Source organism: Nannospalax galili, unplaced genomic scaffold (assembly GCF_000622305.1).
Source record: "Nannospalax galili isolate Female #2095 unplaced genomic scaffold, S.galili_v1.0 scaffold290, whole genome shotgun sequence".
Taxonomy (NCBI): Eukaryota; Metazoa; Chordata; class Mammalia; order Rodentia; family Spalacidae; genus Nannospalax; species Nannospalax galili.
The window spans coordinates 16,491-35,323 of NW_008331486.1; the positions used below are offsets into that span (position 1 = coordinate 16,491).

An 18,833-nucleotide genomic window follows, 5' to 3' on the forward strand; every position below is an offset into this window, starting at 1 on the left:
CAAATTAGCAATGAAGCCAAGGAACTGAGTCCTTTACCTCAGATGGATACAAATAAAGAGAGGAATTTTTTCTCATGAACTGTTGTCCATGGACCGTCATGCTAGTCAGTTGGATCCTGGCCTACCCACTTAAGGTTTTTCACAGGCACCCGTATGGGGTTTGAATCTCCTGTAGGGTAGACACACCCAAAGCCTTGACCCATGGTTAGCAATGGATCTGGGCTTTTCCATTGCCCTATAATGGGGTCCTTCTATCTTACCCGTACCTCAGGTCTCTGCTCCTGTCATCCCCAATGCTTCTGAAACCAGGATTCAAACTGATTTTTTTGAAAACTAAGAACATTAATAGTGAATAAGGCCACCCAACTGTTGGTGGGAGCTTATTCCCCCCTTTATTTGTAATTGAATTTTTAGATTTTGATGGTTGTGTTGTATAATGGCTTGACCTTGGGGATTGTAGGGAATTCCAATATTGTGTTGAATTCCCTAAAGTGAAAAGAAATCTTGTAAATTTTTACTCACAAAACATGGTCCATTATCAGTTTTAATTCATTGGGGCAATCCCAAAGTAGCAAAGCACTGGAGAAAATGAGACTGAGCATGTTTAGACTTCTCTCCTGTATGAGCGGTTTTATTTTATTTTATTTTATTTTATTTTTAAATGCTCCTGGTAGGTGCTGCTGGTCAGAAGCCAGAGGGCGGTACTCCACCCAGCTTTCTCGTGGGCCCCTGACCTGCTCATGCATTAGTTCAAGGCAAGCCAGGTGGACGGCTTTTGCCGCCGACCCCATCTGCTCTGCTTGGCCCCACCCTTGTGAAAAAGGCACCCATTGGTTCTGTTTTCATGGGTCCCGGGGGGCTCTGAAGCTGGCCAGGGCATGCCTGAGGTGCTGCTTGTTACTTCGCTCTGCTTGGCCCCACCCTTGTGAAAAAGGCACCCATGGGTTCTGTTTTCATGGGTCCTGGGGGGCTCTGAAGCTGGCCAGGGCATGCCTGAGGTGCTGCTTGTTACTTTGGCCACTTTTGGTTTCACTTCTGATGCATTTGCACCTTCTTCCTCAAACTCTTCCCATGATTCCCATGTATCCCCAGTAAAAATTAGCCCCAAGTAGCCAGGGAGCCAAATGAATCACCTCTGCCCAAATCTTTTGAACGTTCTTCCTCAAACTCTTCCCATGATTCCCATGTATCCCCCAGTAAAAATTAGCCCCAAGTAGCCAGGGAGCCAAATGAATCACCTCTGCCCAAATCTTTTGAGCTATGGGATCTGACAGGTCCAATCCCCTGCTTTTAAGCATATCTCTCAGCATTTAAGCACCAGGTCCTCAAGCTTATTAATTGCATTAGCCATATTTCGGGTCTTGCTTACCCCAAACCTCCTATTGGCCCCAATCCGTTTGGGGTCTGACAGGTCCAATCCTCTGCTTTTAAGCATATCTCTCAGCACTTTAAGCACCAGGTCCTCAAGCTTATTAATTTCATTACCCATATTTCGGGTCTTGCTTACCCCAAACCTCCTATTGGCCCCAATCCGTTTTTCTTCTTTCTTTCTTCTTTCTTTTCTTCTTTTCACCTTCCTTCAAGGGCCATGCTGGGCTCCAGTTGCTGGGGGTTCGTACCAGGGACCCCCGCACAGTGATGACTGGGATTGGGGATGAGTAAGCTCGCCTTTGCCAGCCCACACCACCCCCAGTACCAGGAACACTTAGGCGCAACGGGGAGTCTAGTCAAGCAGGGACTCATTTATTGCAGGTGTTACAGAGCTTATAAAGGCACCTGGAAATCCCCCCCACCCTGAGGGTGTATCTTAAGGATGGTCACGTGCTGATCACGCATTCCTCAGCAGTGCAGAAGTATTCTTCAGACTTTCTAAGCAAGCGAGGCGAGGAACAGACCCTCAAACGACCTCAAGAGTGAAAACAAATCAGTTTATCTGGTCCAATGGTATGTCCTTAAACACCCAAAAGGGAAGTATAACCAAAGATTAAAGGGGCAAATATAATTTCATAAGAGCACACATATATATAACTAAAAGTTACTTGACAAACAGCAAAGCCAGACAGGCGATACCTTCAGTCGAGTTCTTGGCCAGGACGGATAAAGGCTCTTCCAGACAGTAACCCAACATACTACTGGAAACATGAACAGCAGACCCCAATTCTATACAAAGGTGTGGGAAGCGGGCGCGGCCGAGTCGGCCAAAGATGGCACCCTGGCTGACCGCCAAGCCTCGCTACCCTCGCTTGTTACTCCAGAACGCAAAAGCGCAATGCGCCCGATCATGCGCCGCTTGCCTGATCTATGACATCCTCAAGCATGGTCTGACTGTGTGGACCAATTGTCTCCACCGCTGTATGCTGCGTGCGTACGTGGTTGTGATTGGTCCTTGGGGAAGATATAAGGGATTGTGTTGTGCAATAAAGTTGGTAGAAGCTTGAACCCTGCCTTGGTGTCCGTTTTGTCCTTGCCTCGACTCTGCTGGTCGGAGTCGCAGTTAGCGGCACAAAGGAATACTGACAATGGATTGCCGTTGATGAGGAACAGCTGATCCTCCTGGAACAGGGACCTCTGGCTGACTAGATTTACCAGAAGGGCAGATGAGGGGAATGGATGGGGGTGCTGACAGCACAGTGGACAGTGGCAGAGATAGCAGAGTATGGAGGCTCTAGTGGGAGAGGAAGGCTGTCTACCTGACGAGTTTGTATTCATGCTCAGATGCCGAGGAGCTCAGAAGGTGGGTGACTGTGACCAGTGATAGTCATGTATATAGAGATTAGAAATGCATGTGAAAACGTCTCAATGTCAAGAGCCCTGGAATGAATTTTTCTGTATGAAACTGTGTGTTTTGACAACGAAGTGGAGATCTTTTTTAAACGTTGGAACCTCATTTAATTTTATGTCTTATAGAGTTTATAATGAGTAAAAGATTATATAAGCATAATAATTCATCTGTAAACCTAGAAATGTACAGCCAATTTTGAAAGAGATGTACCCTAGCTCAAAAAATGTTATTGAATAGGTTAATGCTGTTATAAAAAAAAAAACATATCAATCATTGTAGAGGTCATCGAACTCTCAAGATGTTTTCTGATATTTGCCAAGAAATGGAAAATTACAACAAAAAAAAAAAAGAAAAAAAATGTGCTATATGGTTTGGCTAATAGTGCCAGGGTGAGGGACTCTAGAAAACTCAGGAGACAAATTGGCACAAGTTGGCAGGATGATGGTGCTAGGAATGGAAAACGGCAGGAGTTTGGAAAAAGCTAGAGAGCTAATGGTGGCGCTCATGTGCATTTTACAGTGGATTATAAAATATGTAACTAGAAAGAAGCCAGCCATGCAGAAGCATGGGCCACAGCTGTGTTGTAGATGTGGGGAAACAGCCCAATTGCAGATATATGAAGATTTATTAAAGGTTATAGAAAAACTGTTGTGGATCCTGGACACTAGCAGAGGACCTGGGCATGGGGTGTGGCCAATTTGCATAATAAAAGATGTGCCCAAGGCATGGAAAGCTGAAAAGGCTAGGGAAGTACTGGCAGATCCATTTGCAGAGCTTAAGAGAGAAAAAATATGGGACATTTTAACTTGTGTAAGGTCAAAGGACTCAGAGGAAAAGACAGATAATGGTAAAAAAGGAGATGACCTGAAAACAAAAGTAGCTAAAAGTGCTCCTCAGATTCAACCATTGATATAAAAAGAAAAAAATATATATATCAGTGCTGTAGCTAGGAAATACTCCACACTGGAACTGTTAAAACTAGGGAAAACTTAGAAGCAAGCAATCAGAGAGCCCCTAGCACATGGCTTGTGAGAGTGTGGGGCATGGGAGCAAATGACATTGGTCCAAGGCCTTCAGAAGTTTCACAGCTGAGTTATATAACCACCCATCCATCTTTGCAATATAGGCTGTTCAGTGTAGGCCAATGCAATGGGGGGCAGTCCTTAATGGGATGGCAGATGGAAGGCATTAGTGATACATGGTCATCACCAAGTGAAATTTTAATAATTAACAAAGGCTGGAGGACTATAAAGGAGGGACAGGCATTACTGAGAGAACTAGGTGTGAGAAAAGCAATATATGATACCCAGTTCACTGGGCCAGATAAGACTGTGTTCACCAGAGGAATAAAGGAAAGCTTAATTCAACTGAGACCTCGAAAATGGTATGGAGCTTTAATGGTTTTACTAAGCCCTTTAATGGGACAGGATCTTTGTGGAGTGAGAGAGGCTTTAGAAGATCTAAATGATTTTAACGAGCATGTAAAACATGTCTGTAGAATAACAGACGACCATATAAGAGATATAAAAGAGACTAAACAGAAAAAATGGTCTATTTGGGTTAATCAAAGACAAGTGTGGCAAGACTTATGTCGAGCCCAAATTCCCAGAGAAAAAAAATTGCTAGAAAACCAAATTCAGTACTAAAGAATTTCGGGAAGGCTTGAAAACTAGAAGAACAGTTTACAAAATGCATTCAAATGATAAAAACTGCCCCAGGAGTGGTTAAAAATCCCCAAAGATTAAATAAGGAGCATTTCTCTTGTGATAAAGGCTATACTAAGGGTGGAAGCAGTTTTTCCCACCAAGGCCTCCTCCAGAAGCCAGGTATGTTCAATGGAGAGAACAGATATGGCTACAGTCAGGAGGTAGACCCAGGGCCTGCCTGACTCAGGGAACCCACAGGTGCAGCGCAGACTAGAGAGACCCTCTGCCTTCTTAGTCTAGTGTAGGGTCAGGCAACTGGATCCAACACCTGTAACTGTATCAAGGATAAACTAATACAAAGAGACTAAATGTAAAATCCCCCAAGTGTGACATGACTCCAAAGGGATACCTAAAGATAGTAAAGAATTAACCAAATTAATACCCTGTACCTATGCTATGATAGCTAACAAAGATCTATGGAGAAAACAGTAAATGAAAATGGATAAAACTTTCCCATGCTGTATTATACCTTGTCTTTGATTGATTTAATATATGATCTTAACCTTCCTTTGAGTATTTTACAGATGTGAATCCCATTTGAAAGATACCTGAAGAAGCAAAAGCCAGCTATAGCTGTAAGAGTCTTGGAAGCTTTATGGTTGGATAAGATAAAAACAGAGGTTCCCAAACTACACAAGTGTTAAGAAAATCTACAGTACCGGGGTGGGTTGCCCCTCCATGAGCTGTTGGTCTGAGAGAAATCCTAGAGGTCCTCAAATTCACCAAGGCTATTGCCACTAATGTTGTTGTACACTAGAAAGTTCAGTAAGGCCATGTTGCTGAAGACACTGCATGATGTGAGCACAGGAAGAGAAATAGAGATGGAGCTGAGACTAAGCCAAAATAACTCCATGCCACTGGATGGATGACGTTCATAGTGCCAGAGGGTGTTATGCACATGGTTGGGGAAGAAAGGATCCCCTATGATTCTACTCAACTATGGACTCTGCATGCTGCACATTACAGACATGCCAAGCAATGATTGCAAGGGCAATAATGGCTCAATCAACATACGTACACCTGACAAATTTCTAATTGGATAAGGCCCGCTCCCAGGGTTGGAACACACATCTGGTGCTGTAGACCAGGCCAACCTCCTGTGTCGAGAAAGGCTACAGGCCCTAGTGGGGAAGCCATCACAAGTACACCATTTAATGAATATAGTACACCTACTGAGATATCCTCTAGGTATTTGTATTTACATTCATGTTTGATTAAATGTGTCTACTTCCTTATATTTGTCTTTATAGTAGAAGAAATACCACTGAGATAGATCAACAGCCATGGCTTGAAGACAGATAATGGGAAGGCCCCAGAAGTCACTATCTCACCATGATACAAGAGAGATAACCCTACAGGTCACGCCCTCCGAGGCCCAGGGACCTTAGTGGAAGATTGATGGAAAATTGTAAGACTGGAGGAAAGGGGTGGGATGTGTCTCAAGAGGCCTGGTTCCTCTGAGGCAAAGGGCCTACTGCAGAGAATTGACTACAGAGAGTTAGCCACAGAAGTAGGGGCTTTTGGGCGCCATCTTGGAACAGAAGCAACAGAAGCGTTGGCATGAAAAGATGGCCTGGGAGTCTCACCCACATGGACGTGAGAGGGGGCATTTACTGACCAGGGGTGAGACTGTGGGCCCACGATGTATGGGCAAAAGCTAATGGAGAGTGTTAGTGAATGCGGAAATGATCGGAACCACAGGACGAGCCACCCAGATCTGGGTGCTGGGTGTCTGGTGTTCATTTCTCTGTCTCTCCACTCCCTCACCCCAAAGATATAAACTGTGAAAAATTCAGATAAACTGTGCTATATGGTTTGTCTAATAGCTCCAGGGGCAAGGGACCCTAGAAAACTTGGGTGATAGTATGTGTATATTGCCTGCATGTAGGTAAGTGCACCCTTGTCATGCATTGCCTGCAAAGGTCAGAAGAGGCTGTCAGATCTCCTGGAACTGGAGTTATGGACAGTTGTTAGCTGCCGTGTGTGTGCTGGGATTTGAAACTGGATCTTCTGCAAGAACATTCAGTGTTCTTAACCATTGAGACATCTCTCCAGCCCCAAACATACTTTTTTAAATGGACATATTTTATTGAGTTTTTGTGTGTTTCATACAATAAATCTTAATCATATTTAGAACTCCTCCCCCCATCTTCACCCTCTCACACCCTCCCACCAGATTCCATGGATTCTGACATATATGTTAACACCTTTCAATAGCTTTATAATTGGACTTAAAAACCTCTCCGAAACTGGATCTTCTGCAAGAACATTCAGTGTTCTTAACCATTGAGCCATCTCTCCAGCCCCAAACATACTTTTTTAAATGGATATATTTTATTGAGTTTTTGTGCGTTTCATACAATAAATCTTAATCATATTTAGAACTCCTCCCCCCATCTTCACCCTCTCACACCCTCCCACCAGATTCCATGGATTCTGACATATATGTTAACACCTTTCAATAGCTTTATAATTGGACTTAAAAACCTCTCAATTAGTGGTAACTCATGGGTATAAACATAGACAAATACACATGACTGGAAAGGCTATAGATCCTAGATAAAACCCTGTCTCTGTCATATCTCTAGACAAATGAAATTTCTTACTGTATTCTAAATATGGATCTCTATATTTACAGACAAATATATCATACACAATTCATCAAAGATACTTATTTTTGCAACAGATGAAGACTATTACAGAGTTCCACAACTGTTCACACACAGAGAATATCTGAGAGATGCCCAACCCTAAGTGACACATTTACAGTGGAACCGCTACACCTAAGGCTCATAGAACATAATGAACAATAGGTAGAGAGAATCCTAATACATCCCTCAACTCTCACCAATGAAGCTTCCTCATGCAACAGTGTGATGCACACAGGAGGCCACAACTGGCCAAGGTGTGGAGAATAAGAGACTGCAGAGTGGGTGTCCCTGGATAGGTCGTATATATTGAACCTCACCCATGGCTCGGGGACTATTGGGAAAGAGGGGGTAGAAAGATTTTAAGAACCCGTCATTGGTGCATGAACATAAGGAAAACAGAGGACTTTGGAAACTTGCTCATATGACCTTGCAGCAATGGTGACAGCATGCCCAAGACCCATGCTGACTCCAACCAGACAAAAGCTCAGCATGGATTCAGGAAATGGACAAGCAGTCCCAACCTTTTGGAAGAACTATTGGCAGCTGATCACTGCTAGATGAGGGAGAGTTGATCTTTAAAGAACTGACTCTAGATAGACTTACTAAACTGTAGTAGATAAAGTTGCACTGAGGTTCATTTGTACACAAAAGATTAACTTGATAGAACTTAACATATCCAGTGGGGGGCGTTTATGGGGGTGAAGATATGGAGGGGATCTAAATATGATTAAAATATATTGTATAGAACACAAAAATTTAATTAAAAATATACATAAGGAGGCCAGGCGTGGTGGTGCACACCTTTAATCCCAGCACTTGGGAGGCAGAGGCAGGAGGATCTTTATGAGTTCGAGGCCAGCCTGGTATACATAGTAAGTTCCAAGACAGCTGTGGCTACCAGGAGACCCTTTCTCAAAAAAGCAAAAACAACCACAAAAGAGTGAGTGCTCACTGCTATTGCAGATATATATATATATATACATACATATACATAAGGAAAGAGATACAACTAGGTGAAGAGGAGTCCAGGGTACCAAATATAATATGGCACTTAAATCTCACCAAAAGGCCCATGTCCTCCAGGTGGCAGTATTGTCAAATGAGAAAGGCTTAGGAGGTAGGGTCTATCTGAGGTCCACCAGGTCACTGGAGGCATTCCCTTGCATGGGGTGAGGGCAGGATCTCACCTCTTCCCCTGCCTCTCTTTGCTTCCTATCAACGAAGTTTGCAGTTCTTTCTATGCCATGTGCGTCTACCATGATCCACTGCTTCATCACAGGCCCCAAACAATGGAGAGACTTGATCATGAGCTGAAACCTCCAAAACAGGGCCAAAACAACCTTTGACTCTTTAGAAGTTTACTGTCTCAGGGATTTAGGGATAACAAAAGAAGATGATAACATAGTATCTCTGGCATCTGGACCATACATAGACAACTCTTGTATGAGCAGCTCAGGGCCTGCGGAGTCCCTGCTTAGTCCCTCCCATGTGAATTCTTCCCCAAGGACTGGTAGGAACTGACAGTAATTATTCTACTTTGGTTCTTTCTCAATCAGGAGCCTAAGGACTTTCCCTAACTCTTTTCTCATCCTACATAGTTTTCTGGTGCTCAAGGACAGGCAGAGGTCAGGAGGTCTAGGATAACAGAGGATGTCAGGCTTTTTTTGAGAGGAGGTCTCACTGTAGCTCCAGCTTGTCCACCTGCCTCTGTCTCCTGAGTGTTGGGATTAAAGGCATGCAGCATCATGCCTGACTGTTTTTTATGTTCTCAATGTCCTTATCAAGAACCCAAAGATTCAGACAGCTGGATTATCAGTTACCTGAACTGAACAAGAGCTAACAGAAGTCAGAAGGATTTGGGAGCTCTTCGTTGGTAAGATGTGTATCTCTCTCTCTCTCTCTCTCTCTCTCTCTCTGTGTGTGTGTGTGTGCGTGTGTGTGTGTGTGTGTGTATTATACATGTTTCCAAATGTATGCTGTGTGGTAGTGTGTTGCTTGCAAAATGTAGGTATATCTACTCTGTGATTTCTCTCTCACTTTCTCTCTCTCTCTCTCTCTCTCTCTCTCTCACTTTGTGTGTTTTATGTAATTGAAAAGGCTTTTCCTTTTGAGACTCAGAACATATAACTCTTAAATACACATACATTAAACAAGAGTAGACCACTTATGTTTGGGGTTTTTTTGGAGACGGGGTTCTCCAAATTATTTCTTTATATAAAATATTTGTCATACTTTCATTCTGTGACTCATCCATTTTTATCTTTGGACAGATATAGTTCAGTAGATATGATTAAAAAATTTGAAGAGAATGGATGTGTTGAGCAATCTGGAACACTTATGTGTTTGCTCATTTTCGCACTTGTGGTGTTGCTGACCTTCCATGTTGTCTGAGTCATATTTGGTGTGTGGTTGCACATATTTGAGAATGGTATATGTTTATGTATATGTTAATGTGTTGCCATTTGTTTTATTTGTAGGCAGTGTTTATGTGCCTGTGAATGAAAAGGACTCAGAGCTTCTCTGACTGACCCCTTCATGCATGTTAGGCATAGGTCAGTGGGAACTGGAACTGTTATCCTGAGTGGGGGTGTATGTGTACACCATGTATGTTTCTTGTTGCCTGAGAGGAAAGAAGCATATTCATGTAATTGATTTATTTTTGTATGAATTTTGTGTGATATATTTGACCTTGTGTTTTTGTTGTCTGGTGTGTGTGTTTGTGTGTTTGTGTGTGTGTGTGTGTGCATGTGTGTATTCTGAGATGTGGTTTTTTTATGTCTTGCTAGATGTGTCATGTTGATTCTACAACTTTTGTGTGGCTGTTTCAGTTTTTGTGTGTTGTGTATCAAATCTGTATATTAGTTGTGAGTTTTGTTATTATGACTCTGGGTACTTGAACCACACATCCTTTCTTTAGGACCACTGTAGACGGTAAGAAATCAGAAATCATCAACCTAAGTGTCTGTCTGTTTGTCTGTAGATATGTATGTGTGTGGTGTCTGTATCTCATCTGTGAGCTCTAGAGGATCTGATTAGTCCCTGTGAAGCCAAATATCTTCTTAATAATCTCTCAGCAGTCATGATGCTGCATTAGGTAGGCAGGTTCCTGTGTATTTTGTTACCATGCAGTTCTTATCTAAAGAATAAGAGTCCAGAGTCAGGAAATAATAATTGTGTTCAATCATCAGTCTGCCCTCTGCACATTAGTAGTGACTGGAGTTCTCTGAGATGCATTCTCCTCACTATTAAAGGGGTGAAATAGGCCAAACTTTATAGTTATATTTTGGTGAACAAGTGAACCAGTGCACACAAATTATTCAACACCATGCTTGGCATATGGTGGTCAGTAAAAAGGAATTTTAATGTTTTTCCCCAAACTAATGTTTGCATGATGGAGATTCTTTATTTCACCATTTTCTAGGGGAAGAACACATAAAAGCCAGAGAGAACTGACTTATTTAGACTTCTTATATTTCAAAGTTATGCCCTGAGCTCTCTCCTGTAAGCCCTTATCTATATTGGGGTATCAGTATTCATGGGTGGTACTGAGTTCATAGGTGGTTGCTATGGTTTCCTGGTGAGGTGACACAGAATCTGTCAGTGAACAGACATGGATGTCTCTCCATTGGCATCTGGTCATTATCTTCCTTGGGGGCCATGAACAGGGTTAGCCTGTGCTATGGATAAAACACAAGTTTCCTGAGGATGACTGGATGCCATGCCCCTATACAAGATATGCCTTCTCCAAGGATGTTGCTGGCTAACCCTAAACTCTAACACAACTTCCTATTCAAAGAAATGTTGAATGGGAAATCTACTGTCAAATAAGTGAATGTCCTTTGGTTGGTTACTGATCTCTATGGCCTAGATATTTTCATGTCTATGAAATGAAGGACATCATATATACTGCCTTATATATCATAAAGTCTCTCTCTCTCTCTCTCTCTCTCTCTCCATCACAAGACTAAGTTCCATTATTAATTATTTGTTTATATATATGTGATCACACACATGGCACAATGTGTGTGAAAGTAAGCAAACAACTTGTGAGAGTCTTTCCTTTCCTTCTACAATGTGAGTTCTGGGGACTGAACTCAGGCCATTAGGCTTGGCAGCAAGCACCTTTACCTACTGAGCCATCTTACTGGCCCAAAATATATGTTTATTGTTTTGAAAGAAGTTAAAGAATGCAGAAATCCTTTGGTAACTGCATGATTTGTAAAATGTGAGTAGTATTTTTTTGTAAACAAGGAGCTAAAGATTTTTGAAAAAAGTAGTGGATGTAACATGGCTTTGGATCTTTTGATAACTGATGAACATGTGTTCTGTTAGGAGTTCTAAGAGCACAGAGTCTGCCAGTCAGGAATGTATTGTAATTCCCCCTGTTGCACCTAATTGCTTAGCTTATTAATTTTTCAATTTAATTAATTAATTTTCTATTTTCAATTGAATTTTTGTCATTTCATACAATACATCTTAATCATATTTAGACCTCCTCCCCTATCTGCACCCCAGAACCCTCCCTCCAGATTTTATACATTCTGTCATGCGTTGAGGCTTTATTGAGTCATTTGTTTTCATTCCCCTCCCCCTTTTTTTGAAAAAGCAGTTTATTTGGTTTAAATTCCATGTGACAATTCATGATTGAGAGATTTCAAACAGGAAACTCAGGCAGGAACCTGGAGGCAGGAACTGAAGCAGAGACCATGAGGATCTGGAGAAAAGCTGCTTATTGACTTGTTCCCCATGACTTGTTACTTGTTGGGGGACCCTGCTGTGAAGGTCACAGCCCACCATTTCTGGATAGCTCTACAGAGCTGGGCACTGTATGAAGGACTCCCTTTCTCAGCAGGGGCTTCCTGCTCTCTGCCTGACCTTATTTGGAAAGTGTCTCTAAGCACAGGTACCTGGCCTTATTTGGAACATGACCTTTGGCATAGTTACCTGCAAAAGTTGCCCCTAGGTTTCTTCCTGTGTGATAATTAGGTGTTGCATTATAGCCAGGTGATAGGGTCTTCCTGCCATATGCAAATTAAGCAAGCTGTGAACACCTATCAGGTGAAGTTTTGACTACCTTCCTCACCCTATATGTTCCCCCAACCCCACTGAATAAATGAGCTGGCTCACTGAAGCTGACTCCTGGAAGGCTTTTTCCATCCTACTCATGGCCTTCGGACCCTGCTCGCCACCTCTGCTCCCTTTGTTCTCACAGATCAGTGGCCAATGACCCATGAGGAAGGGGAGAGACCCACAATTACTTTTCTTTTTTATAAATAAATTATTGAGAATTCCACACATGCATATAAGGTGTTTTGATCAAATCCATGCCCTTCCCTCCCCTCCAACTCTTCCCATATCTCCACATCACTTTTTTCTGATAACTTCATGTACTCTTTCTTCTTCTTTTATTTATTATCTATCTATCTATTTATTTATTTATTTATTTTCATGGGGCTTTTGGCTACTCTAACATTTCCTCCTCTGAAGAGGTAACCCTAACATATTTTAAGGGTTAGATACAAGCTCCCAAATACTTTTGACGTGTTTGGCCTTTGGAACAGAGTATGTTGCTAAGAGGCCCAAGGACATTTTGACGTTTAGCCAAGAAACAGGTTACTTTTCTTCAGGATCTTTTTACCCTAACTGCCTAGACAATTACTACCTCCTATTCTTATCACACCATCCTCTGAAGAGGTTACCCAAATTGCCAATAGGAAATCGGGACATAGACCACTCTGCCTTCTTCCATGCTGAATAGGGTCACAGGGTGACACAGTTGGAGTACCCCTTCAGTGGGTCTATCTAAAAGACTCACAAATTGCAGAACTCTTATCTCTAAAGAGAAAAGAAAGTCCTTGAATTGTGAATAGGAGATATGAGGGAAGAGTAAAAGCAAGAGTAATTAGCATTACAAGTTCTAGACAGGGAACTAGAAAAAAGTCAGAACAGGGCCATTTTCAAATGTTCATATGAGCGTCCACTGGAATTTCTTGACAATAGCTTTCAAAAGCATCCCTCTATTGTGTTCCTTCTCATTTTTCTTTTGTCTTCCAAGGCAGGACTCGAGAGTGATGAATTCAGGATTTGCTTTCAGGTATTTTGATAGCCAGTATCAGTTCCCTCTCAAAGATTTCTAGATAGGGGGAGAAAACAAATTTATTCATCATTTTAGAACAATAGCTGGTTGTCTCCCTTAGATACAGGTGGGCACTACAATATTGGAGACCAAGATTTGAAGTCTTACACCTGAGCAGCACTTTCTGGTTAGCAACAAAATCATCAATGAGAAATAATTGTCTAAATAATTTTTTATATAGGGTTAAGCCTAATATCTGGGAAGTGAAATCCCTTGAACTCTTAAAGAAATATATTGATGACTTTACTCTTTGGTTATACTTTCTTTTTGAGTGTTTAAGACTATACAATTGGCCCAAATAAATGAATTTATTTTCACATTAAGGTCATTTGAGGATCTGTTCCTCAGGGGTCACATGGGCTTGGGAGTAGCTCCTGGCTCCTTTCTTTTACCAGTTCCATCTATGTGAAGATAAGTCAAGTGTCCTACTCGACCATGTCTGGCTTCACTTGGAAGCATGAATGAGATGTTTCCTCTGAGTTGACTTTCCTCTTTGTAGACTGGACACTGGTTCAAGTTTATCTCATGGGGTCTCCATGTTCTCCCTGAACGAGAGGACAGGTGACTCACCACAATTACATGATATTTTGAGAGATGTTCCATAGTCCCCTGGAACTTAGTCAACCTTGGAGGGCAAGGGGCAAAAACTATCCTTTAAAGCCCTCTGACCACATTAGTATAGGCTGTTAAACATCCAATAAAATTAGTTCCACTGGTCTGGTATTTTAAATTATCATATGCTATTTAGATAAGGCTTGGGTAAAAAACCCAATATTCTCAGATAAACCTTGACTAGATGTATACTTTATTCCTTAAACTAGTTGACTAAACTATGTAGTGTCACTCCCTTAAAGAAGACCAACTCTCCCTCACCCTGCAGTGATCAGTTGCCAAGAATTCCTCACCTAAGTCTGAGGCTTTTTACCCATTTCTTTACTTCTGGGCCAGATTTCTGTCTGGTTTGAGTTTTCTTGGGTCTTGTGCATGTTGTTACCATTGCTTTACATTCATATGAGCAAGTTCCCAACTGCCTTGGAAACTCTGTTTCCTTGAGGTCAGCCATCAACCCTAGCTCTTACCATCTTTCTGTAATGGTCCAGGGTGGCTGAGGTTTAATATCAGAAGCCTACCTAGGGACAGCCACTCTGAAGTCTTTTATCCTCTACATTTTGGCCAGTTGTAGCTTCCTGTGTTAATATCTCACTTGTTGCATGAGGAAGTTTCTCTGGTGAGAATTGAGAAATGGATTCATCTATGTGTATAATAAGTCACTAGCAGTCAGTTTAATATGATAACTATTTGGTAGAAAGGTTAGGAGTGACTAAGAGCATGGCTTCTGCCACTCAGGGATGTATTGTGATTCCACCTGCTAGTTTATTGATTTATGAATTAAATTTTCATTTTTTGTTTTTCATTTTTAATATTTTTATTGAATTTTGTCCATTTCGTATAATACATTTTAATCAAATTTAGACATCCTCATTTCTTCATGCCCCCATAGTCCCACCCCACCAGATTTCAGGTATTCTGTCATATATGCTAAATCCTTTCTGGTGAAGCATTTTTATCCAGGTGTCCCTCAGTGCAAGTTCATTCACCAGAGTCTACTGAGCCTATCTAGAAATGTAACAGCAGAAAAAATGGAAAGAATTTATTTATTTTTATTAAGTGTATGAGTGCTGTTCCTGCATGTATGTAAGTACACCCATGTTGTGCAATGTTCATGCAGGTCAAATGAGGGAGTTGGAGCCCCTGGAACTGGAATTATGGATGGCTGTTAGTCGTCATGTAGGTGCTGGGAACCGAACCTTTTCCTCTGTAAGAGTAGCCAGCTATCTTAACCATTTAGCTATCACTCCAGCCCCTCATTTATTTTTCAGTTGAATATTTAAGTACTCTTACTCTCTCATTGTTTAAATGGCTATGATACTATTTATTTGTTAGGGTTGTGACAAGGATTAGTTGGAAAGTTCGTGCAAATCATTGAAATTAGTATCTGATGGTATTATTAATGTTGGCTTGGAAACCTGGCCTGTGTACTTTTGGTGACAAGTCATTTTTCTAGGGGAGTAAAGGTTGATTTTATCTCACAACACCAGGTTCTATTCCATCACTTTAAGGAAGTCACAGTTGCAGGAACTTGAGACATCTAATCACATTTTAAAGTCAAAAGCAGAAAGAAAGAATGCAAGCATGTTTAGCACTCAGATAGCTTTCTCTACTCTTATACATTTCAGGGTGCAATTCCTGGAATGGTGCTGTGCCCTTTCAGGTTGTGGCTTTCCACCTTTGTTAACTTAATTAAGAAAATCCCCCATAGATATAGTCAAAGGCCAACCCAATCCAAACATCCCTCACTGAGACTCTTTCTAGGTGATTCTAAGTTGTGTCTATTTGACAATAAAAGGTAACTATCACAAACTATGTGCCACATAATTAGGAATCAGTCAACAGCAGGGCATAAGTCAGGTGACAGGTAATTTCAAAGGACTCAGAAAAATTAAGTTCCAGACAATTCCACTGTAAGCCTGTGACAAAGCTTTAAGTCTATTCTAACTTAGGATGTTTTACATTGTTTAAAAATAACTGGTGGTCACCCTTTAATTTTGTCTATATTTGACTATTTTAAAATTTTATATATGAGATTATGAAATATTTTCTTTCTATCTTTTTCCAAGGTGAGGTAGGGTACACTGTAGAAAACAAAGTAAACAATTCACAGTAGCTTGTACAAATAAACAAACAATAATAAACCTCATACAAATTACTGATACCTGTTCCCTACTCTTCATTTCACATTTCAGAGTAAATTACTGATATTTGAATGTGACATCTTATGAAGATATAAACTCCTTCTACTCGGAGACTTGGCAATTCTTATTTACCTCTATATGTTTATGTGGTCACACATGAGTGTGTGGCTGGATCAAGGCTCTTGCTAAGTAAGTTCAGGTTAAATAAAGAACTAGCAACCCTGGTTTCTTTAGAAAGACATGTCTTTAATGTGAAGGTCTGATGTATCATTGGAATTATAGCAGAACATATTTATTGTTCATGAACCAAATGTATGAGAAATTAACAGAAGTGTAGATAAAATTAAGAAACAAGACTTGGGGAAGAACAGTGATCAATGGGAATTTCATGCATGTGTGTGTATGTGTGTGTGTGTGTGTGTGTGTGTGAGAGAGAGAGAGAGAGAGAGAGAGACAGAGAGACAGAGACAGAGACAGAGATAGAGAGACAGGGAAAATGAAGGTGAACATGACACATAACACACTTGAATGAAAATATCTCTATGAAACCTATCCCTACATACAATGAATATTTGCCAATAAAATTTAGAAAAAGAAAACATGGATAAATTTTTATTGCAAAGTAAACAAAACCAAAAAATATGTTTAAATTGGATAGCCTATAAACATGATGATACAGCGTGTAACGTATGAATACTGGCATTTTTATTATTTTAGTGTAGGTAAGGAAGTGACATTTAATATTCACCAGTTACTGTCAAACAAGTTACTGCTAAGTTGAAAGTAAATAAAAACTAATGTGAAAATTTCTCCAGCTGTACATACATAATTACTTGCATCTGAATAAAAGTGACCATCGCCATACTTAAAAGGTCATTGCAATGACATGATGACCACATTCACTAGCATTTCACTCTTTCTCTAATCCTCAACAGATACAAGAACAGCATGCAGAAGGGGAACCGGAGCAGTGTGTCTGAGTTCATCCTCCTGGGGCTCCCCATCCAGCCAGAGCAGCAGGGCATCTTCTTCACCCTGTTCCTGGCCATGTACCTGACCACAGTGCTGGGGAACCTGCTCATCATCCTGCTCATCAGGCTGGACTCTCGCCTCCACACCCCCATGTACTTCTTCCTCAGCCACTTGGCCTTTTCTGACATTTCCCTTTCATCTATTACAGTTCCAAAAATGCTGGTGAATATTCAGACTGGGCAACAATCCATCTCCTACAAGGCATGCATCTCTCAGATGTATTTTTTTGTTCTCTTTTGCTGTCTGGATAATTTCCTTCTTGCAGTGATGTCCTATGACAGGTATGTGGCCATCTGCCACCCACTGCACTATATAACTATCATGAGGGAGGAGCTGTGTGTCTGGTTAGTTGCTGGATCCTGGTTTTTTAGTTGTGTCCATGCCCTACTGCACACCCTCCTCTTGGTTCAACTGTCCTTCTGTGCCAGTAATTCCATCCCTAACATTTTCTGTGACCTCACTGCTCTCCTGAAGCTGAGCTGCTCTGACATCTCACTCAATGAGCTTGTCATCTTCACTGAGGGAGGGCTACTTTTCATCCTGCCTTTGAGTAGTATCCTGGGCTCTTATATTCATATAGCGAGCGCTGTCTTGAGGGCCCCTTGCACTAAAAGATTCTTTAAAACCTTTTCTAGCTGTGGCTCACATCTCTTTGTGGTGTCTTTATACTATGGGACACTTGCAGGTGTTTATTTTTTCTCTTCATTTCAGAACTCCGGCAACAATGATGTAATTGCTTCTGTAATTTATACAGTAGTTACACCCTTGCTGAATCCTTTCATCTATAGCCTGAGGAATAGAGATATAAAACAGGCCTTGGAAATTTTTGTCAGTAAGACCAACTTCTTTAAATGACAGACTCTAAATCCACTTATTCCAGTCATGAACATTTTTAGTTGTTTCCTAAAATTATTGTATAGTTGACAACTATGTATGTTTAAAGTAATGTGTACTACATTTTTATATACAGCCTTTTTGTTATTGTTTGCTTGTTTGACGAAGTTCTGGGGACTGAGCACAGGGCCTCACTCATGCTAGGTTCCATCTCAAGTCTTGTACAGTGTCCTTAATATGTCAGTGGGATCAATTTTGATACTTGAGTTGTTTGCTCTCTATCACTAATCCTGCACAAAATATGTTACAGCATTATAACTGTAGATTTGTCATTTTCCTCTTTGAGATATAACATGTTTTATAAACATACACATACACTTGTATATATGCCATTTTTGAGTATACATAGATTTCGCATCATGATGTACTTGTGGTGGACTGACGTGGCTTTGTGTTGATGAAGCAGGCTTACACTGGGTTTATACTGCTTGTGTAGATCGTTTCCCAACTTGGCATTTATAACTTTATGTGAATAGCTTGAAACTGGAGAGCCTGGAAATAATTACACCATGGAAACTGACAAATGCTATAAAAATTACTTATTCAGTGGCACACCATTGCATTTTAATTGGTTGGTAGTTTAACCTTTACTGACAGTATCTACCTTAACATCTCTTTTACTTCTCCTATTAGTATAAGAATGCCAACATTTTATGTTTTAGTGAACACAGGATATTTTCTATAATTTTACTTTTCAGGGTCTTTATATATGTGATTTACCCATTGTAAACAATGCAAAGTTCAATTTTACTTTTTATGAACATTAAAAATTGTTTTTAGAGAATTCAACTGACAATATTCAATGCAGTTGTGATGCAATTGGACCTATATTCTCCACATTACTGTTTTCTATCCAAGTTTTGTCTCTTATTTTTCTCA

General features: G+C 40.8%; 1 protein-coding gene across 1 annotated transcript in view; it reads left to right on the forward strand.

Moving 5' to 3' along the window:
- LOC103726622 (olfactory receptor 1J4-like) overlaps nt 1-17,915 on the forward strand; it is a 23,163-nt gene extending 5,248 nt beyond the window's left edge. The window contains exon 2 of the mRNA XM_008824237.2: nt 16,976-17,915. Within this exon, the coding sequence (XP_008822459.2) occupies nt 16,976-17,915 (940 nt within the window). The remainder of the gene's footprint in view (nt 1-16,975) is intronic.
- Nucleotides 17,916-18,833: the final 918 nt, after the last annotated feature.